General features: G+C 41.8%; 1 protein-coding gene across 9 annotated transcripts in view; it reads left to right on the top strand.

The window, feature by feature from the left end:
* Positions 1-25,299, top strand: part of NLGN1 (neuroligin 1) — a 476,103-nt gene that overhangs the window by 213,326 nt on the left and 237,478 nt on the right. For 7 of the 9 annotated variants that reach the window (XM_075570759.1, XM_075570760.1, XM_075570761.1 and 4 more), the window contains one exon: positions 16,747-16,806. The exons of the other annotated variants lie outside the window; for them this stretch is intronic. In XM_075570759.1, the coding sequence (XP_075426874.1) occupies positions 16,747-16,806 (60 nt within the window). The remainder of the gene's footprint in view (positions 1-16,746; positions 16,807-25,299) is intronic. 9 annotated transcript variants of the gene reach the window in all.

Here is a 25,299-nt window from a genome sequence, read left to right as displayed (position 1 = left end):
CTAAACCTGGCGTTACTCACTCCCAGACCCTGATATAAGTCTGTTACAGGGTCTGGATAAGTGTAAGACCAGAGTTAGGTCTGATTTAACAATCATATTGTTATTTATAGGGGTCTTTTCTTCTTCCGTCTTCTCTTTTTTTAAATCTTTAATTAAACACCTATTCCAGGTCTTGACGGGAGTAACGCCATCTTTGGGTAAGATGGATTTAACACCATGTGTGTTATCACTAGGCAGCACTAACTTCAGATAGCGTTAAACCTATGCTAATGAGATCATTAATAGTATTAATATACTGTATATCTACATGGCCTTAGAGTTAGAGCACATGCTAAATACTGCACGCGTGTATCTCAACAGGTTATGGGGAGTAAATAGATTCCTTTGTTAATCAGTATTGCTGACCTGAGGAAGAGAGGAGAACTCTCGGAAGCTTGTCCTATGACATAAATTGTTAGTCCAACTAAAAAATGTATCACCTAATACTGACGTACTTATTTATTCTCCACTATCGCAACCGGGCTAATACGGGTATATATATATATATATATATATATATATATATATATATATATATATATATATATATATATATATATAAATATATGGCTTTATACTGCATTTGAGAGATTTTTGCACAATTTAGTTACTAATGAATGCTCTGATTGAATATTTTATGGGTAGAGACATGAATCACGCATTATGTTATTGAGATAAAAGACCTGCTTCCCCAGTAGCTGCAGTCCATGTACAGTATTATCCGATATGGAAAAAGGGAGATGGTTTTCTTGGTATCGCACAAGATTAGTAGAAGATCAGGATGTCACTCGTAGTGGGCACAGAGAGTGAGCTTGTGCCAACGTGCCAGGGCTGGCTTCATGCCGGTGCCATCGGGGCGACTGCACCGGGTAGGATTGCTGGGTGTCCGGTATTGAACCGGACTGTCCTGTATTTGGACACTCCATCCAGTAAAAAACTAGAGTTTATACTGGATATGTATGTGTATACTGGTATTACCTCCCTGACCTGACCGCTTGGGGGGCTGCGGGATTTCCCTGAGCAGGGCTGGTGCTAGGGGACTGGGAAGCTTCCTCCATCCTGATTGGCTGCTGCTGGGTAATGCAGCCAATCAGGAGGAGGTGTCAGGAGCCTGGGGGTGGGGTCAAAGAGAGGAGCAAACAGCATGGAGCGGAGAGAGATGAGAGGGAGGGGTTTGTGTGTTTTGAGCGTGTCGCACCTTTCACCATTGTGTCCAGTATTTTTGGGGATCCCGCATGGCGACGCTGGTAGCACCCTAACATCGGGCCCCGCACGGCAATACAGGTAGCTCACCCAGGCTGCGATCATGGAAGCTGGGCTCAAATTCCGCTGATGCCCGACTTCCATGTCAGGACTTCCCGAGTGGGCTCCCTCCACCACGCCGCCGCAACCACCCCACAGGTAGGGCTATGGGGAAAGGAAGACGCCCCACACACATTCTGCACCGGACCCCGCAATTTTGTAAGCTGGTCCAGCAATGCGCCATGTGTCCAGTGTATTTCTGTGCTGATGTATTCATTGGCAAAAGTACAGTATATTTACTTTAATTAAAGGCTTAAAGCAGCTATACAGATGTCATTTTCTATTTTTTTTTTATTACAGGGTTGAAGCAAGGGGTCTCCGAAGCTGTACTGTGTTAGTTTCAGCTCCGGGGACCCCCTGCTTCTAGAGATACGTCCGTGGGGGGTGCCGGTATATCTTTTTAGTTTAAATGTCCCGGTCACTCTGGCCAAAAGGAAGCTGCATCGGATGACGTTACTGCGTCCTATCGACCCGCTGGACGCGGGACATTTAAATCCCCCCGTTACGTTAGGCACACTATTTATTTGCTTGCATGGATACCGGCACTGCTATGGAGGTAAGTATCTCCGGAATCAGGGGGTCCCCTGAGCTGAAATTAACGGGTCTCAGCTTCGGAAACCCCCTGCTTCAATCCTGTAATAAATAAAAAAGGGAAATCCATATTGCTGCTTTAATGTTTACAAAAACCTTAGCTTAGTTGGCTGCAAAATGTTATCAACTGGTTGGAGGGAAAAGGAGTAGAATACATGTATTGTGGGAGATCAAAGTCTTAGTTATTCTCTTTGATGTTTCATTTGCACATACCTTTAATTTAACAAAATAGCACACAGCTGAAATTCTCATCCAGAATATGTTTTTAGTGAGAAGAGAAAAATGGTTTATGCAGTACCAATGGTTTTTGCACTTGTTTTTATTTTTTTAATATAGGTTTGAAGCAGGGGGTCTCTGGAGCTGAACTCCATAAATTTCAGCTCTGGGGACCCCCTGCTTCCAGCGATACATGGCTACCATAGTAGGAGTCGGTAGTCGCTCCGCTCAGCTGGCAGGGTTCACGTAATGGCCACTTTCCATAACTCCCGTGCCCTGCGGGCTAATGGGAAGCCATGACGTCACCTTGTGCGACTTCCAATTGGCTCACGTGACGCGGGAGCTTTAAACTTGTAGGAGATACAAGCACCCCCCTCGGAGGTAAGTAGCTCTGGAAACAGGGGGTCCCCGAAGCTGAGATTAACGGGGTGCAGCTCCGGAGACCCACTTGCTACAATCTTATGTTACAAAATAAAAACATTTGCAAAACAAATCTCCTGCTTGGATTGTTCCTTTCAATAATATTAATTAATTTCAAATATGTTTTGAACCAAGGAGTCAAAGAGAAGTAAAAATAAAATGTAAAGCTGTATTTTGGGAATACAGCTGAGATTGTTTTGCATACAACAGACACCACATTTAACAGGATTAATTTCCCATGCCCTGGCTTCAGGGACAATGCTTTTATATACCTGTGTTATTTTAAGGTTAGGATCTATATGTTTCAGCAAATGTGAAACTTATCTTTCTTTTCGAAGAGCCGTGCATTGTTGAGAGGATGTCATTTATTATGTTCTGAATTAATAACCGCCTGTCTCACTTGTTTTCGAATTTGACCATTGGGCAGGCCAGTGTAACTCATAAAAATTCTATACTTCTCTTTGATGAATACATCAATCATTAATATTGACTGGTAAGGAAACAAAATCTATAGCACATTTTTATTAGCCACCTTAATGTGGTATTCAATCATTAAAAGTAGAAGAGAACAGATTTCAAATGGCATTGGCTTATCTCCAGTTCCTCTTACGTGGATGCTAATTAATGTTTTGACTAATTTACTTGCTCTAAAGCCATTAAAATGAAGATTTTTTTTTCTGCAGCCTCTGTGGTTTTTATAACATCTCTATTCCCTGGAAGAGCTGGGGTTAGGCATTGCTATATGGTTGTGGTTAATCATCACTCTACGTGAGGGGCGACCAACTCCAGTCCTCAAGGGCCATCAACAGGTCAGGTTTTCAGGATATCCCTGCTTCAGCACTGGCGGCTCAATCAGTGGCTCAATCATTCTCACTGAGCCCTGCTCTATATTGTACAAAGGAACTCAGAAAATATTCTCTTCCATTTGCAGCTCAGATCTGTTTCGAATGCACAGACTTCAAACCAAGCAGAACGAGGTGCAAATGTTCCAGAAACTATTATGGCACAGAAAATCACCAATTAAAATGAAGGCACAAAAATGGTTCTTTTAATTCTGCAGGCCGGTTTTGCATAATACAGTATACAGTATATGAGTTGCAGAACACACTTTCAATATGTTTAATGCTCGTTTCATAACTTCCGTTAGGCCAAATAGCATTGAAGAATTAGGCCCCCATTGAATATTCTATAAAGCCGCCGCCTCCTCCTTGTCAGAAAGCTCAATTTAAATGTATAGCACCTTCCCTGATAATGAGAAGACTTTGTCACAGAATACAGATTACGGGCCTTAGAACCCGGAGAACTGTACTTTTATTGTGACTAGCAATATAAATTAGACCTAAATCATTCTTGCAGGAAGCACAAGAACTATCGCATATACTATACCAGGGTCGCGCAATTTTTTTTGCTGCACCCCCTTCCCCCAACCCCCCCCCCCCCCGTGTGCTGGCTTCAAAGCTCAGGCCCCCCCCCCCCGTTCTGCCAACGTGACCAGAAGCCGGCTGAATCCCGTTGATGTTGCAGAAACTTTTTGCGGTCCCCCGGTATTTCATTTAAATGCCTCGGGGAAGAGTGGGCCTCTGCAACCGCCCACGCTTCCCCCAAAAAATCCCACCAGTTTGCGCACCGCTGTACTATACAATGCAGAGTACTCTGTTGGGGGCGAGATATCTGAATGAAAAAGTAGCAACTACAAAAGTACATTAGCACCTTTGACAGAAATAGAGTTAATAGCAAAAGGATAACTCGGCAGCCAACCTTTTTCATGTCATAGGGCAGGGTGGCCAACTCCAGTCCACGGTTTATCTTCTGGAGCTGATCTGCTGCCACCCATCTTACTGGGACCCCATTGTTACCGACATATTAGTATCTACAAATATGGCTGTAGGGTTACCAACAGAATGCTGCGACTTCATTTCCTGGCTGATCATGCTGGCCATATTTTCTCCACCAGGCAAGTATTTTTCCCTGGTGGAGAAGCAAAGTTGAATCAAGGAACCCCTGAACCCCCGCCCCCCAACCTCCCCCCTACCAAAAGAAAAGGCCAAGCAATGTGGACTGTTGCTATAAATGATAGGAGCTATTATTCAATCTGGTACACTGGACACTGGGAGCAACATCACCAATGTCACAGGATGTCAGTGTTTGCTATGACTTCTTCTTAGAATACTAGTTTCCCAGTGTGTAAGCCATAGGAACACAATTCCGCATTTGCAGTGAGCAATACTACTGTAGGGTTGGAAATCCTTGTTTTATTTTTTTTGGTTTGGTTGTGCAGTGATATAATGTGATAGGCAGATATGGAGCAGATGTTAAATTGGCAAAGTAATCTTTGAATGACAAAATGTAATGGTATTACAGCTGGCAGATGCAGAAAGCTATCATCAGACGACCGTGGTGTGCTGTTGTAATGCAAAAACAATTATCAATATATAGTATATATTTCATGCTAACTAGCATGTTAACCTTGTATTCCAGTTTCCTACAAGATATTCATGATTATTATAATACAATGAATACAAATATCACTTGGGAGCACATTCACATGTCTCAGACAGATCTGCAACCCTGCTTTTTTTCACCAATATATCATAGCATCCAGTGCTACCACAAGCCAGGGATTCTGGGTAATGATATGCAAATGAGCACACAGTGTCACCTTTCACTTCCTGTCCATTTTAACATGGACCCCTATAAGCATATACCTGTCATATTAAACAATGTTGCCCTTTTAGGTCTCTTCAGTGTGAGACTGGTTACCCCGGCTTTGCAACGTGAAGTTGGAATACATTTAAACCGCACCTTATATAAGTTATGGTGGGTGCAAAAGTGACAAAAACCCTCCACAGAACAGTATACAGGAAAGAAAAATATTATTTGTGAGCACAGTCACATGTCCCAGACAGGTCTGCAGCCCTGCCCTTCCCTATTATCTCTTAGCGCACAGTACTTCCACTGCAGCCAGGGATTCTGGGAAATGACATGCAGATGAGCACGCAGTGCCACCTTTCACTTCATGTTCATTTTAACATGGACCCCCTATAAGCTTACTGTATATGACATATCTTAACCCCAGAGAGGTCAGCAGCTCATTGCAAAGCAGCGAAGTAGGGGCTAGTCAAGGGAATGTTTTGGTTTTCATCCGGAAGACCACTCATCTTTGCCCGGTTATACCACACTCCTGCAATCTCTTTAATAATAGCAAAAAAAAAGAGACGATGCACACGTCATTTGGGTACTTAGCGCTTTGCAGGAATACACTGACACAATACCAGGTAATACATCTGAATCGCTGGAATAAAATTGTGAACCTCTTCTTCTTCTAGACTTTCTGTGAGTGACACGGGAAAGCGATGGCTGCAGGTCATCAAATGCTGCAAACTAGCTTTCGATTGTAATAGAAAGAATAAAAAAAATAGGAATTCTGCAGACACAGCACATCCCTTTCTCTACCCTGAAGAGCTTACAATCTAAATCTAGATTAGTGACGCACGGGGAAATAATTGCCTTGGGGCAGCTGGGTTCTGTTTCTAAACATAGTCTGTGCCCTTAGAAATAAGCCGCCATCCTGAAATAATGACCTAAAGCAGGGGTTCTCAACTCCAGTCCTCAAGACTCCCAACAGGTCAGGTTTACAGGATATCAGTCGTTGACTGAGCAACTGATTGAGCCATCTGTGCTGAATCAAGGATATCCTGAAAACCTGACCTGTTGGAGGGAGGGGGGGGGGGGGGGTGGGAGGGGAGGCGTGATTTCTGGAGTTGAGAACCCCTGGCCTAAAGTAACATTAACATGTATTGTCGAAAGCACATCACAATGCTAATAATATAGTGCACAGTGCATCATAATTCTGTCAATATCACAGAATAACTATTTTTTTGCAACCTGTAGTTATTTACTGCTGTACATACTGTCGGTAAATAAATAATACTAGGTGTTACTGATCCGATTTAAAAGTTATTTATATTTATATATACTGTATATGCCAAAATTCTAGTAGGCTTGAGGAAAGCTCCTTGTTCACCAAATGTATATCACTGAGTATGTTTGAATTTTTTAAAATAAACATTATAGTAACCTACAGTATCTAACAGCATTATGTGACACTATGGCTGTAAGTTGATCATTTGTCCATTTATAGACCATTTTAGATTATTTCGTATGAGCTATTCGGTATCTTTATGAATGTCGCATAACCAGCTATAAAGTAGAACTATAGGCAATAAAGGAGATTCTGTAATCTTCATGTTTTGTTCACATGACATTTCTGAAATGTTATTAGAAACCAGATTTCAATGCAGATCTCCGAACACACGACTTTCCTGTTTCCATTTCATTCAAGTGTAAAAGCATCTTCATTAAATAAAAAAGAAAGACATTCATTCAGCCATGATTTTATAGTTGGGATTGGGAGCCAACTTTGCTTAGTACAGTGGTTTTCAACCTTTTTTTGGTTAAGAAAACCTAGAATCATATTGTGAAATTCTGGGTAACCCCAAAACGTTACGTTATTCCCCACTCTGTCTCTCACTCCCCCCTATGTCTCTCACTCCCTCATCTCTCACTCCTCCCCCATTTCTCACTCCCCGCCTTTCTCACTCCCCCCTCTTCCCCTCTTACACTTCCCCTCTTACCACCCCCTCTTCCCCTCTTACACTCCCCCTCTCTTCCACTCCCCTCTCTTACACCCCTCTTACTCCTCCCTCTCTTTCTCAATCACTTTCCCCCATCCTATCTCACTCAATGCCCCCTGCTCTTGCTCAATCCCACTCCCTCAGTCATCCTCCCCTTCAAATACACTCTCCCCCCCCAACAATCTTACCTTGGAGCGAGGAGGCCCCCAGTGCTGTGCCGGTTGGCTGCGTTTCCAGTGTAGGCCAGTGGGAGCTACCGGGCCTGGGACTGTTGGTAAAGTTGTCCCAGCTCTCCCCCCTGTCGGCCATGGATACAGGGCCAGTCTTAGGGCAAGGGAGCAGAGCGGTTGCTTTGGGCACCATGCCTTCGGGGGGAGGGGGGCCTGCGCTCCCTCCTGTCCCTCCTCCTGTCGACGCCGGGATCCAAGTTCCGCCCGCCAGGAGAGGGGAGAGCGGCAGCATGGAGCAGGGGAGTCCCCGAGCCAGCAAAGGACCACACCGCTGCTCACCCCATGTTAGGGATGGGGAAGGGAGGTTGGGGTTGCGTGCGTACATGTGTGTAGCTGGGGGGAGGGGGGGAGGGGGCCTTCCTTCTGCAACATCATCATGACAACGTGCCGTGACATTACGCTTTGATGTCATGCTGCCCCGCCAAAGGTAAGGCCGGCCATGCGCGGAACCCCTTAGATATGCCCGCGGAACCCCACTTGAAAATCACTGGGTAATGATGTTAATTATTTATCCGCAGTGATGGTGGAAAGGTAATTCACTGTGTACTAGAGCAGGGATGCACATACCAAATGCGCCCTCGTCTCCTCTCCCCTCTGGCTCGCGCCCCCCAATCCCTGCAAGGCTCTGATGTTAAATGAAACTGCGGGATCATGTGACGTCATGTTGCCATGGCAACGTGACATCACATGACCCTGCTGTTTTCCATGGAGTTGCATCGCTGGAACTCCAGGTAAGTGAAAAGTTACAGAGGCCTCGTGCGGTCCCCTACATTTATTTTAAATGCCTTTGTGGAAGTGCGAGGCCTCTGTTACAGCCGCGCCCCCCCTCCCCAGAAAATCTTGTGCCCCTCACTTTGCGCACCCCTTTACTAGAGTAGAGATTCAGTTTCACTAAACTATATACCATCAGACCCTTACCAGGTGCTGGACTATATGAATGTGATGACTATACTTAGTTAGAATAACTATCGCAAGTATTTCTTGAAGTTTAATGTTCGCCTTTGGTGTCTGTAATATATAGACATGCGAGGGGGCAATACCCCATTTACTGTAATGGTACATGTGATTTTGTAGAGAGCAGAGGAATTGGGAAGATAGGATAGATGGAGAAATAAATCATGCATTAGAAATGTTGATGTGAATCTTGATGGTGATTTTTTTAATACGCAAATCTTGCTGTTAAAGAGACGTGTTTTCATCCAGCATCTTTTAACATCAGCAAACAGTGTATACATGGAAACTGTTGAACAATATATGTGGACTCCAGATACAATAAGGTACTTTACAAAACTGGGAATTAATTAGTAAAATATTTCAAAAGGGATAAGATGCTTAGATTTAAAGCAGCAATACAGGTTTCATTTTTTGTTTGTTTGTTTGTTTGTTCACAGGATTGAAGCAAGGGGTCTCCGGATCTGAACTGTGTTCATTTCAGCTTTGGGGACCCCCTGTTTCCAGAAATACCACCATAGTGGTGCCAGTACCTACAGTATACAATCAGGGAAATAGTGTGCCTAACGAAATGGCGGTGTTTAAATGTCCCGCTTAGCGTGTCCAATAGGAAGCCGGGACATCATCCAGTGTGGCTTCCTATTGGCCCCCGTGACCGGGACATTTAAACACCACATACATCCCGGCAATGCTACAGAGGTATCTCTGGAAGCAGGGTGTCCTCCGGAGCTGAAATTAGCACAGTCCAGCTCCGGAGACCCCCTGCTTCAATCCTTTAATATATAAAAAAGAGAAATAGAGAAAACAAGTATTGCTGCTTTAATTGGATAATAGCAAATTCTCTAGGTGGACATTCTAATTCTGAATGCCCATGTTTCGAAGAATCAGTCGGCGTTTATGCTTTACCTAATACTTATTACACATGCCAGTAATCTTTAACTAAGCCAGATAGGCAAACTTCATCAAACTCCTCAAATAATGCCAGCTGGAGAATGGCAAAAACTGTTAAAAACAAGTACTGTAGGTAAAGAGGTGGGGGGTGTTGAGGGAGGAAGGGCGTGGAAGGGAGGGTTTTTTGTTTTTTTTGAGATCAACGAATTTCTTGATGGTGCAAATGTTTTCATTTGCAGCTATTTGGTCCTGCTCCATGTGCTTAGAGCTTTTTATTTGATTGTCTTACATCTGGCAAAAGAGGTTAATGACATCACAGGCCTGGCAGAGTGAATTAGTGCAACCAATCTCTATTATAGTGGTTAACGGCGGCCACTTTTATTAGGTCCGTGGACAGCCCAAGTTTTAAGGATGTTCTTGCATAGACACAGATGCCTCAATCCTTTTGACAATCCACCTAAACTCACGCTCGGATACACGTAATACTTGACCTGTTAGTTGGGAACGTGTGCACTCGTGTTTCGGCCCGGATTCCGACCATGTGTTCCGCACTTTAACTCGTGAAGTTCACAGAGTTTGGATTCCGAAACCGGCCTGTGCTTAATACGGATGCAAACTTTGATACATCTTAATATAATCTATTGCTCCAAGCAGCTCCTCCTCAAACTGCTTCAGAACCACTCCCCAAATTGCTAACTGAAGCAAGTGATGGAAAGCCAAAGTAAACCACCGTGACACCTTGAGACAAAAGTGAAGCAAAGTGAAAATGAAGCAATTTGCATAATTTCTTGTGCAGTGCTTCAAGTTTGCTCAGTTGGGATGCTTGACTCATATCCAACTTGATATCAGAAAACAAGAAAAAGGTGTCGGGGCTATGAGGAAATAGGTTGGTCATTAGAGATGTGTAGAACATGTGTGCACATTTATGTGCGCAGGAAGTGTCGGACATTATAGGCTGGGAAAATAAACTTCACCTAAGCCACCAAACGTGAATATCCTATAGGTGGTCCTCGCTATACGACAATCCGAATCGAACGGCTTATCCGACGCCGCATAATGCATTCCGCTGAGCGCATTATCCAACGTCGGAATGCGTTATCCGAAGCTCACCGCCATGAATTAACATGGGATCCACATTCTGACGGTCCGCTATCTGAAGACGGTTTGTTTGACGCATTCCAGGCGCATGACCGAGGACCGCCTGCACTCAGACACCAACTCCTGGTTTCATGAAAATGTCAGTAATTATTTGGCAGAGATAGTTAGCTTTACACATACTCGCATGGAAGTGAAAGAGTATATTTGTTTTTACCATTTTAACACATTGTTCACCAATTCCTTAAAACATCTGCAGGAACTTGTCTGAACCAAGCTGGGACAGATCTCTAGTGTTTATATTACATATATGTTTTGATGTTAAATACTGACCCCCCAACAAAAATGCAAATGTAAACGCAAAGGCAGTCTGCTTCCTGCAGCATTTTGATAATTGTATTGTGCTTTACTACAATTTGTGAGGCTTCAAGTCTTTCTTCTGTACAAACAAGAAATCGTGATTTTGAACACATGCAGTATTTATTAGAGAGGATTAAAACTAACAAGCATTAAATGTTAGGTTGTTATAGGTGATATTTGATTATTTTACACAGATCTAAATGTCGTTTGATAGTAATAAAGCTGTATGCAAATTTTTATGTAGAGGGTTACCTTTAATTAACGGCATAATCTCTGAGGGAACGTTATTTACTTGTGCTGACACTTGATGTACAGATAACAATCTAATACATCTCTTCCTAGGTATACATATTCCTATTTGGGTATTTAGATTTATTCATAAATATCAATGCATCTAATAACTATTCCTTTTTTCTAACTATCTAATAATTAGTATTGCAGATCTACTAACAGGATGTTGATGTTTTTAAAGCAGCAATCCTGCTTCTCCCTTTCTTTATATAGTTATAGGATTGAAGGACGGGGTCTACAGAGCTGAACCCCATTAATTTTAGCTCCGGGGGACCCCATGCTTCCGGAGATACTTACCTCCGTATTGGGTGCCAGTAGCGACTCCAGCTGGGCTATGTGGGGCTATCGAAATGGTGGATTTAAAGCACCCGTGTCAAATGGGCCAATAGGAAGCCATGACATCATCCCTTTTCGGCCTCCTATTGGACCGTGTGACCAGGACATTTAAACCTGCGGAGCAGCTACCAACATCCTCTACACAGGCAAGTATCTGGCTGAAATTACATAGTTACATAGTTACATAGTAGTTGAGGTTGAAAAAAGGCATATGTCCATCAAGTTCAACCTATGCTAAATTCAGACGACAGATACTCTATCCTATATCTGTACTTACAGAATATGATCCAGAGGAAGGCAAACAAAAACCCAAGTAACGCATCATCCAATGATATCTCATAAGGGGAAAAATAAATGAATTGGCAATCAGATTACTCCCTGGATCACCATCCTTCCCATGTTTACTCATTTGGTATATCCCTGTATACCTTTCCTTTCTAAAAAGATGTCCAACATTTTTTTGAAGATATCTATTGTATATGCCATCACAGTCTCCATAGGTAATGAATTCCACATTTTAACTGCCCTTATTGCAAAGAACCCTTTCCTTTGTTGCTGGTGAAATCTCCTTTCCTCAACCTAAAGGGATGCCCCGAGTCCTTTGTACTGCCCTTGGGACTAATAGTTCTTTGAAAGCTCCTTGTACAGTCCCAGTATATATTTGTATATAGTTATCATATCCCCTCTTAGATGCCTCTTTTCTAATGTAAATACATCTAATTTAGCTAGCCTCTCCTCATAAGTTAGATCGTCCATCCCCTTTATTAAATTGGTGGCTCTTCTCTGCACTCTCTAGTTCCATAATGTATTTTCTAATGAGTGGTGCCCACAGTCCAGTAAAAAATGAGAGGCAAAACTGGACATGTATATGTCTGGTATGACCTCTCTGGACATAGTGACCTGACCGGCTTGGGGGGCCACGGGATTTTGTCATGCAGGGAGAGAGTAGGGCTGCTGCTAGGGGGCTGGGCAGTTTCCTCCAGCTGATCAGCTGCTGCTGGGTAACGCAGCCAATCAGGAGTAGGTGTCAGGAGCTTGGGGGTAGGGCCAAGGAGAGGAAGAAACAGCATGGAGCTGTGAGAGCGGTGTCTGTCTGTCTGTCTGTCTGTATGTGTGTGTGTCTCTCTCGAGTACATCACACCTTTCACCAGTGGCAGCACCTGTTTTTTGAAAGATGCCATTTCTAATATGAACACTAGAAGAGTTTGAAGGTACTGTAGCATAAGCAACAGAAGGGGACCTTATTTCGAAGCTATGGAGATAGGGTAAGATTGTAACACAGACATTGTTATTTTTCTCTAAAATAGTATTATGGTGTATTTACTATGGTCAACATTCCATTGAAAGAAGTGCATTGGCTAGACTGACATTTCAATTCTTTATTTACATAATCTTGTTTTGGTTTTATCTCTTAGATCAGGGGTGCTGAACTCCAGTCCTCAATTCCCCCCAACAGGTCAGGTTTTCAGGATATCCCAGCTTCAGCACAGGCGGCTCAATCGACTGAAATTCTGATGAAGCAACCTGTGCTGTTGCAGGGACTGATTGAGCCACCTGTTCTGAAGCTGGGATATCCTGAAAACCTGACTAGCTGGGGGGTGGGGGGGGGGGGGGGGGAAGGGAGGGTTTTGAGGACTGGAGTTGAGCACCCCATCTTAGAGCATGACTGTTCTTCTGGCAGTGTCCTGTAGTTTATGTTCAATTTAAGGGGTTTCCTGTGATGTAAATATGGACATTGGCATTGAATAATGTTGATGTTATTATGTGCACTGGTGCAGTGCAATAAAAATATCTGGGTGCATGGCAATTTATTTCCTATTCAGTTCCTGCATAGTGAATAATTCTTAATTGCCTCAGAAATAAAGCGCACGACAATAGAGTTTTGGAATACCGCTCTGTTCCTATAATATATTTAAAAATGTGGCCATTATGCTTTGCTATTCTAAAACACCTGCCAGTGAAAAGAGAGGGGCCAATCCGCCCAAATCCATGTCCCGGGTTTTCCGCTGATGTTACCCTTAAAATCTGTTTTGCAGTGTAAAACCCGCGTACGGATTTATGTGGTTTCAATCTGTGCGGATTCATCAAAAACCGCCATTGGATATAACTCGTGGACGGATTTGTACAATCAAATCCGCCGATTCAGCGATCCGTTGGCGGATTCTTAAGACCGGGTTGCTGAATCTGCAGATAGGATCCTACAAATCCGTCCGCGGGTTGTAGTATCTGTGGTGAGTATTGATAATAATGATTTACAAATCCGCAAAACACGAATCGCCCCTTTTCAGATTGATCCGCTGGAATTCGCGGGCGAAAGCAACCGACCGATCCGCTGCGGATCCCCCAAAAATGTGCCCCTCTCTACCAGTGAATAGGGAACATGAATGATTTTCAAATAGATATGCCACAATGGTGTGGTATAGGCCAGCCTAATTTCACTGCAAGGAAATCTAATTGTGGGTCATATAAGACCTGTCTGTGAAATGCGATATCCGTTTGCGTTTCAAAACATTATTCTGACTTATACAGCTCAACCCCCGTATAACGCTGTGCTTGTGGTCCAAAGAATCACATCGCGTTATGAGCGGACCGCGTTAGAAATAATGTACAATTGTATGCATTGTACAATAAAGTATTTAAGATACCAATAATCGTGTTGTAAAGTATTCATAAATACGAAAATTGGGAGCCACGCATGCATCACGTTATACGCGGATTCGCGTAGTAACGGATCACGTTATAACGGGGTTGAGCTGTACTACCTGTTTTATCTTTATCCTTTTTTCCACATAATATAAGGCACCGAAAGGGCTGCAATGATCTTTTTGACTACAAAAGCGCAAAAGACATACAGCAGGGCCCCGGGTATACGGCGGGTTCCGTTCCAGGGACCCGCCCTATAGTGAAAATCGCCGGAAAGCGGATCCGGCGATTTTCAGTTCTGTGCATGCACAGAACGGCATTTTCGCCGTTCTGCGCATGCGCGGCCTATGGTCTGTGCGCGCAAACTACGGTATGTGCGCGCAGACAATGGTCTGCGCATGCGCGCTGGGCGCAACCGCCCGTTCTGCACATGCGCGACTGAGGAACAAAGATGGCGGCCCCCTTCTCGGTGCCGCCGTATCGGCGGATTGCCAAAAAGCGAAGCGCAGAGAAGCGGGGCCCTGCTGTATTGAGATGTTCATTATTATCTTTAATACCAATTATCCTCTGTGGAGATGTGCTGTCGTTTTTGATAGGAAGAAATAATCCTTCATAATTTGCCTGTGTGTTATCTAAGGAGCTAAACCAGGGGTGGCCAACTCCAGTCCTCAAGGGCCATCAACCGGTCAGTTTTTCAGGATATCCCTGCTTCAGCACAGGTGGCTCAGTCAGTGGCTTAGTCGGACGGAGCCACTGACTCAGCCACCTGTGCTGTTGCAGGGACTGATTGAGTCACCTTTACTTAAGCAGGGATATCCTGAAAACCGGACCTGTTGGTGGCCCTTGAAGACTGGAGTTTCCCATCCCTGAGCTAAACAAACGTATTCGATTTTTACGCTCTTTCTTTGGGACTAAACAATGCACTTCGGCTGTCACTGAAATACCTGCATAAATATATTTAAAAGTACATTTTCTTTACTGTTTATGTATATTACATTGTTAATGAGATATTGTCAACTGTGTTTTTATACACATATTGTGGGTGCTCGCATTACATTTGACGTTATTTATGAGACCTTTTGTACTTGAGCTGGATGTTGTTCACGGTCCTGATTTTATTATGGGGATCTAATCATATTTGATCTATTTCCTTTCCAGTGAGGTTCAGAAATACAGATTTACAGCCAATGCACTAGCTATACCTGTAACATCTCCTTAAATAATGAATTAAACAGCTCACTGGCAAATCTTTCATTCAAATCGCAAACATTAGGGTTTACAAGAAGCTGGTTATAGCTCCTAATGTTGACCTCCGATGATTGGATGGAATATTAATATTTACTTAACATTTGATTTAAAAACCCCAGCGTTACTGAGCTGCCCTTTAAACCCACAGACAGCATTCACAGCTCAGTCCTTGGTTTTAGTCTAGGTTACAGAGCCTTTGTCTGAACACTGGAGACACATTTTGAAAGAGCTTGGCGATATATTTCTTATTCATTGTCCTGAAGTGTTTAAACATTTTTTTTAAAGGATACATTATCTTGACAGACAGAAAGTGTGTGTACAGAGAGTGTTTACCAGTGTTTCATTGTAGATTGTGTGTTGACGTAACGCATGCTTTTTGATGAAAAGCTATTGACATGCAACTTTTCATCTTCTGCCTCTTGCTTTGTTCTACTGTTTTTTATGCATGAAACGTACCTGCTTTGTCTCCTACAACCAATTGTCAATAACTTGTGCATCTAATGTTGGTAATATTGTTTTGTGCATGCCAAATAATGTTACAGAAATACAATATGCTGCTTCTTATAACAAGTTCAGGCCTGAAACAGATTCACTCTATTCTTTTTATGTTTAAGTCTGTAAATTGTTCTGGGAATATTAATTTTCTTACTCACTTCCATCCTAGCTTTTGTCTTTCTCTTTGCTGTATTTTTCAATATTATTGAATATCAAGTACGACAAGTCATTCAAATTGTATCCTAATAACAGTTTTGGTTTTATTTGTTTGCATAATTTGCCACACTTTTATTGTGGTGTATTTTCGAACTTACCTTTGCTGGACCTTTTTCTGCATATTCTCCCACCCAACCATCCATTATAAAAGGTTTAGGAAGTTTGTTGTGAAAGGTTAAACTTTCCTTATTAGGGGATATCATTATTTGCCTGAATAGAGATTATAACTATAAGAAAAGGCAGATCCACGAGTTTGGAACCCGTGCTTCGTGAACCTGAAGCCAGTTTACATTTCCGAGTTGAACTTCAACACAACATTTTTGAATCTGAGTGAGAGACGCATCCTTTTTAAAAAAATAAACTTTTAAAATAAACTACTACTCCCCCCCCCATCATTTTTTACAGAACCAAAACCAATCAAAGCAGTGTACCTTTTTAACATGTTTATGCAAAACCCAGCTTAGGTCATGGAACCAATCAAGTGAGAAATAAAACTGGTAACACAATTCGGATTGTGGTGGATATGCATGAAGAATTTGACACTTTTTCCACGTTGCCTAATGTATAATGTTTTTAACATCACAGCTAATTTAAACCCCTTAACCCCAATAAATTGATACACCGTTTTCTAAAATGTGACAGAGAAGATAAGCCCCTACGGATTTTTGTTTTTATTGGAATATGATGAGTATGAAATATATGATGTTTTTACCATTTTCTTCAGTCTATATTAGTATATTATATTCTTGAATTGTCTTTTTGCTCCATGTCTCCATTCTCAATCCTAGGTCCCCTTACAAAGAAACAGACAGATGATTTAGGTGATAATGAAGGTGCAGAAGATGAAGGTATTTTTTTTGCCACCAAACTGAATTTGCATGACAAGGATCCCTGAAAATCTTTTCCTCCTTTTTTCTTTTTCTTGACTTCTTGTCTCTATTTTGAAGAGTCTTTTTTTTTTTTTTAAATTCCATTTTTGATTGATGTGTTTTGTCTTCTTGCTTGTCTTATATTTTCTTTTTCTCCATTTTTTATGGACTGAATGTTGTTACGTTTTACATTTTTATGCAAACAGTAAGTGTGTAACACCAAAGCTCATTTTTGTTTTCTCGACAAGAATTTTTGATACCTTGCATCCTACCTCTTGAATACATTTTGTGAAATCTTTGAACTAACACTGTTTTAAGTCTCTCAACATACCCTTTTTTTGCATGTGTTCTAACATTCCCTGAATATATTAATTTGAGAGTGTTGCTAATGAAAATATGTGGTACTGTTGAATTGTCTAATCAAGCAGATGACTATTCAATTTAGAATATTAAATCATAGAAAGTATGATGTTTCTTAAGAGACAGATGTTTTTTTTTCTACAGTCTTTTTAAAACCTTCTTGATGAAACAACACATTAAAACAAGAAGCATGGCTCGTATTTATACATGTCCAATATAGGCAAATCATTTACACAAACACAAAGAAATCGATGTCTGCAGCACTTCTCTTCAGTTAAAATATATTTTCTTTATCCAATCCATCAGAACATACCGTACAAAAATTAAAAGTGATCGACATTTTGGATCACCCGGGTCCTTTGCCATGGTTAGCTTGGATTTATGATTTTAATATCAGTATTATTTCAAACTAAAACGAGGGAAGGTGCAGTGGAAGTGTTGCAAAGCAATCACGAAAAACCGCCACGCTGTGCTCAGCAGATGTATTCGGCCAAAGTCATGGAATAAAACAAAGAACACGATTCCTCTGACGCGTTTCGCATCCGTCAAGTTGCATTGTCAAACTAAAACACATTCAATTGAACCTAGTGAGTAATTTTTTACGTGGTTCCCAAAATATACATTGTTTGTGTTCCTCCAGATGATTTTTGAAATATGTTCTTGTTAGTGTCCTAGCTATTCTAATGTAACACTGTATATCCATGATGAAGAATGACCATTCAAGACAAACAGCAAGTAGTGTCCCACTGGTGGGCAGAGGCTGTTCCACTGTTCATTTTAAACAATGCAGTTAATATTTGCTGTTAAGTGTCTCGATGCAATAAAAACATTTCTAAACACCAAGTATAAAAACAATGTTAGAGGAGTAGCAGATGATCCTGTAAGTTAAGAAAAGGCCCATGAATTATAATAAAAATAAATGACACTAGAACTTTTCTGAAGAATAAAATATTAAGCATATATTCTATTATGCAGGAACAATATATGGCATTAGCCATACAATACAGGGTATGAGAACCAGAGAGAGTGTAATTAACAGCTGTTATAATGTTGTGACAAGTGGGAGCTTTTGGGGACATCTCCCATTTCTGTGCAGAATCCAAGTTCCTACTTTATTGTAAGATGATTGGATTGCCTGTACCAGCAAGTAGCATATTCTTACTTTTGATCATTCATCACGTCCCCTGAAAAAAGAAACCATTACCTTTCTTGTCTCTGTATTTATTCTGCACATCACTTATAATCTTCTTACACATTCTTTTTCCTATCTAATTGTATTATTACCATTCACCGAATTTGTGAACAACCCAGAAACTTTTAGAAGCAACCTCAGACAGAATAAAACTTACTGAAAAAATAACAACTGTCTTCAATTCCAGTGAGAAGGAATAGGAATTTTACATTCGGACAGACCTTATTTCTAGCAGGAAATTACAATTTCTGAAATAGATTAAGACAAATACTAGTTGCTTTAATAGGAAGTGCAAATATTTCGGAAAGTCCCATATTAAAATATATATGATTTATTACTTTTATAGTAGCAGTCCAAGCAGGTGATTTTTTTTTGTGATGTAATTTTTTTTAAACGTACAGTAGTATTAAAGCACGGGGTCTCCGAAGCTGAACTGCATTCATTCCAGAACCGGGGACCCCCTGCTTCCGGAGATACTTATCTCCATAGGTGGTGCCGTAATGGCGGAGTTTCATGGGACTCCCACCACCCCCCGACTGGCGGTATTGTGTGCTCCCCCCTCCCCTATCACACCTTACGTGTCCCCTCTATTTCTCTATTTCCCACCCTCTTCCCATGTATTTCTCTCCCCTCCGTCTCCCTCCCTCTTCCACAATCATCTCCTATCCCGCCTGCTCACATGTATTTCTCTCCCCTGCGTCTCAGTCTTACTCCCTCTTTTCCTCACTCACTCCTTACCTCTCTCCTCTCACTCAATCCACCCCCCCACAAAATACATATAACCCCACTCTCCCAATACTTATAAAAAAAACCCCACTCCCCCCAATAAATTCTAAAAAGCCCACACTCCCCCCAATACATTTTTAAAGCCCCTCACTCCCCCAACACATATTAAAAAGCTCCGCTCCCCCAATACATTTTCTAAAAGCCCTCACTCCCTCAATACATTTTAAAAAGCCCTCACTGTGGCAAAACTCAACCTGACCCCGACTGGGAGACCAGACCTGACCACAACCCGCACTGACTGAAAAGACACTAATTTGGGTGTATGTATGTGTACAAATGGCTGTATGCTCCTTGCAAGGAGACCAATTGGATGCAACCCCCTACCCACCCCCAGCCTTTTTATTTTCTGTAACTCCCCCCCCCCCCCCCCTACATTTATGTTTTGCAAAAATAATAAAATATAAGTTGGAAAAAAAAATCCCCCAACTCCCCTCAAAACATTTTTTAAAGCACCCCACCCCCCCCAATACATTTTAAAAAGCCTGCCGTTCCTTTTGCGGCCAGGCCCCAGCTCTCCCCTGCTCCCAGCAGGCTTCTATCCCTCTGTCCCACACCGAGCTGGAACGTGCCGGTCCTCCCTCCATGCCGTGTCCCCTGCGTCTCACTTATTCCCTCTTTTCCTCACTCACTCTCTCTCTCTCTCTCCTCTCTCTCAATCCCCCCCCCACATAAAATATATATAAACCCACTCCCCCAAATCATATTAAAAAGCCCCTCACATCCCCAAAACATATTAAAAGCCCCTCACATCCCCAAAACATATTAAAAGCCTCTCCCAATACATATTAAAAAGATCCCTCACCACCAATACATATAAACAAGATCCCAATACATATTTTAAAAAAACAGACTTACCTTGTGGAAGATCTTTGGGGGTCTGTCTGGCCGGCTCTGCAAGTTGTGCCCGACCTATGGCCAGGCCCGGCTGACGGTCCTCTCGCGGCCGGGCCCCGGATCTCCCCAGCTACCGTCACCGGGACACCTCAACTTTCTGTCCCCCTCCCTGTCGGCGACGCTGCCCGAGGGCCAAATAGAAAGCAGTGATGTCATCAGATGTGGCTTCCTATTGGCCCGCGGGACAGGGCAGCTTTAAACTTTGCAGAGATACCAGCACCCCCTTTGGAGGTCTGTCTCTCTGGAAACGGGAGTCCTGTGAGCTGAAATGAATGGGGTTCAGCTCAGAAGACCCCCCTGCTTCAAACCTATGTTAAAAAAGAAATAAAATGCATTAATCTCTCCTATAAAGGAACTGCAGACCTTGCCCCTTTTTGGAATAAAATATACCCATGCATTATCTTTTTCCTTAACTTTATCATACTGTATGATAGTTGTTAACTTTGCTGACTAAGGGCCTCATGCAGTAAGCGCCGAAAAAGTGCTCTCGGCAGGGGTTCAATATCGGCATGATTTTGGCGATTTGCCCTCGCAGTACTCAGAAAGGGCCGAATCACTGCGAAAGCAAAACGCTAAGTAGCCGGTGGCAAGAGTCTGTCTTCCGATAACCTGCCGTCCCCTGCCGAGATGTCAGCAGAGAGAGATCTGCCATTCTCTATGCGCAAACATCGGCAAAATAAAAAATCTTTCTAAACAATTTTTATTCATAGTGTAAATGTGCAGGGGGTCTCCGGCGCTAAACCGCATTGGTTTCAGGTCTGGGGACCCCCTGCTTCCCGAGATACAGGCCCCTTTATGAGGTGCCGGTATCCCTTTGCATTTAAATGTCCCGATCACGTGACCGCGGAATGTAAACAAAGCAGAGGGATACCGGTATCCCATAAAGGGGCCTGTATCTCGGGAAGCAGGGGGTCCCCGGACCTAAAACCAAAGCGGTTCAGCTCCGGAGACCCTCTGCATCTAAACTATGAGTAAAACACACATATATATAAGCAATCATTCCTTACCTTTGCGGCTATCTGCTATGGTAATGAAGCAGCATTAATGTATTTTTAATAATAGTGTACGGTGAATGCAGTACCAATTCTAAAAAAATCCAACAACACAAATACTTTACAATATATACACCCCCCCCTAACACATACAGTACATTACAGTAATGTGCAAAATTACTATTATCCACATATGGATAATAGTGAATGTGCCAATTTTAAATACATAAAGAACAATAAATACATTAAATACATATTGCACTCACCCATGTCCAGCTGCCACGATGAAGGCCATCCTCATCTTCAACACCGTCCATGCCCCCTCTGATGCTGCAAAACATAAACAAGAATAAAAACAGCCAATGTAATGTCCCCTAACCCCTTAATCACCATAGCTGTTATTAACCGCTACAGTCATTAAGGGGTTAACCCACCCTCACCCACCACTCGGGAGGCCTAAATACCCTCCCCCACTACCCACCCACCCTGTGAGGCCTAACCACCCTCACACACTACCCAGCCAGGAGGCCTACCCACATACCCTTGGGACCAATACCCCCTTCCCCCACACCCAGTACCCACAATAAAAACAATACACAGGCCCACAATAAACATCATTATATTTATTACATACATAACCCACCCCCTGTGCCCCCCCATAAATACATGATTTATTATTTTACATACAGGGTTAATACCCCAGGGCCACGGGAGTCCCCGGTGGGACTGACGGGTCACCTCACAGACCTACAGTAGCCCAGCACCTGGTTTCAAACAGGGTCTGTAGGGCTGCGGCTGGTCCCTGCCAGGCGCCATGGTCCACAAGGTGGTTTCCGCGGGTCACCGTGGGCCACAATGGGATCCTCACGGGTAGGCCCGCGGCTGTCTGGTGGGCCCCGGGTCAGACCCACAGGTGTCTGAGGGGCCTCGGGTGCTTCACACAGGGGTCTGGGGGCCCTCGGGTGGTCCCTAAGGGTTCGCGGTGCCCCCACAGATGTGGGGCCACCAGTTCTTCCCCGCAGATGTCCCCCATGGACACGGCATCCGTTTACCCGTGAGAAGTCCAAGGAGACCTCAGGTGGTCTCCATAGGTCTCCCGCAGACCTGAGGAAACAACCCTGTATGTAAAAATAAATAAACATGTCCTATACATTAAATACATCAACCCACCCCCCCAACACATACAGTACAATAATGTGCAAAATAACTATTATCCAGATAGGGATAATAGATTATTTGCCCATTTTTTTAACACATTAACTAGCATAATAATATAAATAAAGTTCTACTGACCTCATCAATATGAATCCCCCTCGACAGCAAAATCCGTGTCCTCCGTTGCCAACAAAATACATAGCCAATACATTGCAATTACATTCTGATATCAATTAATCCAAAACATTAAGTTGACATTGTATACATGATGCATAAAATCTGTGCACCATGTACACTCTGCCAATCAATGTTAACAATTAAATATTCAAAACAAAATACAATCAAATCCAAACAAATATACTATTTAAACCAAGCAAGCCAACCGAAATAAATTACCATTAATTAATGAAATCCCAAAACAATTAAAATACGATCCAAATCAATTACACAATTAACGCTTTTAATCGTTAAACAAAGCCCTTCTCCAAAAATGTAAACATCTGACAAAATAGAAGTACCAAAAAAACACACTATAACAAAGCAAGCCTCACCCTGACGTAAAGTACAGCATAGAACACCAAAAATTACATCTATCTAATTAAAAATTAAATTACACACATTTAAGAATAGCAGCATATTAAAATACATTGAAATAGTTCAAAACAAGCATTTCCAAACAAATCATTTCTTACCCTGTATGTAGATATCGATAGAGACATACATACATACATATATACATACACACAGTGGCAAGAAATGAGAATGGAAAAAAATTGTATCACATATTAGACATTACAAAAAACAGTTAAAGTTAAAAAAAAATTACATTTATTTTGTTCACTAACCATTAGCTGCCCCACTCACCGACTCCCATTGAACACAAAGCTCTCCAACCAATCCACGCACAGCAACAGGAACCAATAAAATAACAAACCATAAAAAAATAAACCAAGACTTTTTTTTAAATCCAAAACGTCAACGGGATCTTCATCTGTGTTATTCCGTCTTTTTTCTTGTTCTTCTGAGGTCTTCTGGGATCTTCTGTGAGTCTTCTTCCTGTCTGCTGCCATGCTCCGGTCCTCTTCTTCCTTCCGGAGGTCCGTCCTCCTCAGCTTCTGCCTTCAAAATGAGACAACATAGGCTTTTATAGGCCTATGATGTCACATTATCGTCATATGGTTCCCACGCCCCTGATTGGGCCGTGAAAACCATGTGATTTGGAGGGGGAAAAAAATGATGACGTCATTTAAAGGCAATGACACCAGCCAATCAGAATGGCTGTGCTTCAATTGCCTTTAAGACGACGTCATGAAAAGAAAGATGGCCGGCCTCACATGGTACGGTAGCCAATCAGAGCGTGGGAACTACATCCTAACTGTGATTGGCTCTAGTACCATGTTACAGGCTTTGAATGATGTCACATTCGTTCTCCCCAAAGCCTCTGTCACATGGTCTACTAGAGCCAATCACATGGTTTTCACGGCCCAATCAGGGGCGTGGGAACCATATGACGATAATGTGACGTCATAGGCCTATAAAAGCCTATGTCGTCTCATTTTGAAGGCAGACGCCGAGGAGGACGGACCTCCGGAAGGAAGAAGAGGACCGGGGCGTGGCAGCAGACGGGATAGAAGACCCCCAGAAGACCCCAGAAGAACAAGAAATAAGACGGAAGAACACAGATGAAGATCCCGTTGACTTTTGGATTAAAAAAAAAAGTCTTGGTTTATTTTTTTATGGTTTGTTATTTTATTGGTTCCTGTTGCTGTGTGTGGATTGGTTGGAGAGCTTGGTGTTCAACGGGAGTCGGTGAGTGGGGCAGTTAATGGTAAGTAAACAAAATAAATGTAATTTTTTTTAACTTTAACTGTTTTTTGTAATGTCTAATATGTGATACAATTTTTTTCCATTCTCATTTCTTGCCACTGTATGTATGTATGTCTCTATCGATATATACATACAGGGTAAGAAATGATTTGTTTGGAAATGCTTGTAAAGAACTATTTCAATGTATTTTGATATGCAGCTATTCTTAAATGTGTGTAATTAAATTTTTAATTAGATAGATGTAATTTATGGTGTTCTATGCTGTACTTTACGTCAGGGTGAGGCTTGCTTTGTTATAGTGTGTTTTTTTGGTACTTCTATTTTGCAAGATGTTTACATTTTTGGAGAATGGCTTTGTTTAACAATTAAAGAGTTAATTGTGTAATTGATTTGTATCGTATTTTAATTGTTTTGGGATTTCATTAATTAATGGTAATTTATTTCGGTTGGCTTGCTTGGTTTAAATAGTATACTTGTTTGGATTTGATTGTATTTTCTTTTGAATATTTAATTGTTAACATTGATTGGCAGAGTGTACAGGGTGCACAGATTTTATGCATCATGTATACAATGTCAATTCAATGTTTTGATTGGCATTTGGTGCTTTTGATTGGCATATGAACATGATTTTATTAGGAAATAGGATTTTGTTTTACTGTGGAGAAGTGATATTTGTATTTATGCATGTTTTACTTAACCCTTAAACATTTCTTTGTATATTAGTTCATCATGTATTTATATATATATATATATATATATATATATATATATATATATATATATATATATATATATATATATATATATATATATATATACATATATATATATATATATATATATATATTTGCATGATGAAGCCACTGTACAAATGAATGGGTGAAGGGTGGGTATCGGGCCAGGCTTGCTTAACCCCTTAATTACCTTTGTGGTTATTATCTGATAAGGTGAATAAGGGGTTAATTGATATCAAAATGTAATTGCAATGTATTGGCTATGTATTTTGTTGGCAATGGAGGACACGGATTTTGCTGTCGAGGGGGCTTCATATTGATCAGGTCAGTAGAACTTTATTTATTTTATTATGCTAGTTAATGTGTTAAAAAATGGGCAAATAATCTATTATCCCTATCTGGATAATAGTTATTTTGCACATTATTGTACTGTATGTGTTCGGGGGGGGGGGGGGGATTGATGTATTTAATGTATAGGACATGTTTATTTATTTTTACATACAGAATTGTTTCCTTAGGTCTGCGGGAGACC

The sequence above is a fragment of the Ascaphus truei genome, chromosome 14, assembly GCF_040206685.1.
Source record: "Ascaphus truei isolate aAscTru1 chromosome 14, aAscTru1.hap1, whole genome shotgun sequence".
Lineage (NCBI taxonomy): Eukaryota > Metazoa > Chordata > Amphibia > Anura > Ascaphidae > Ascaphus > Ascaphus truei.
The sequence above is the reverse complement of the archived record's forward strand: the minus strand, read 5'-3'. Positions and strand labels throughout refer to the sequence as shown.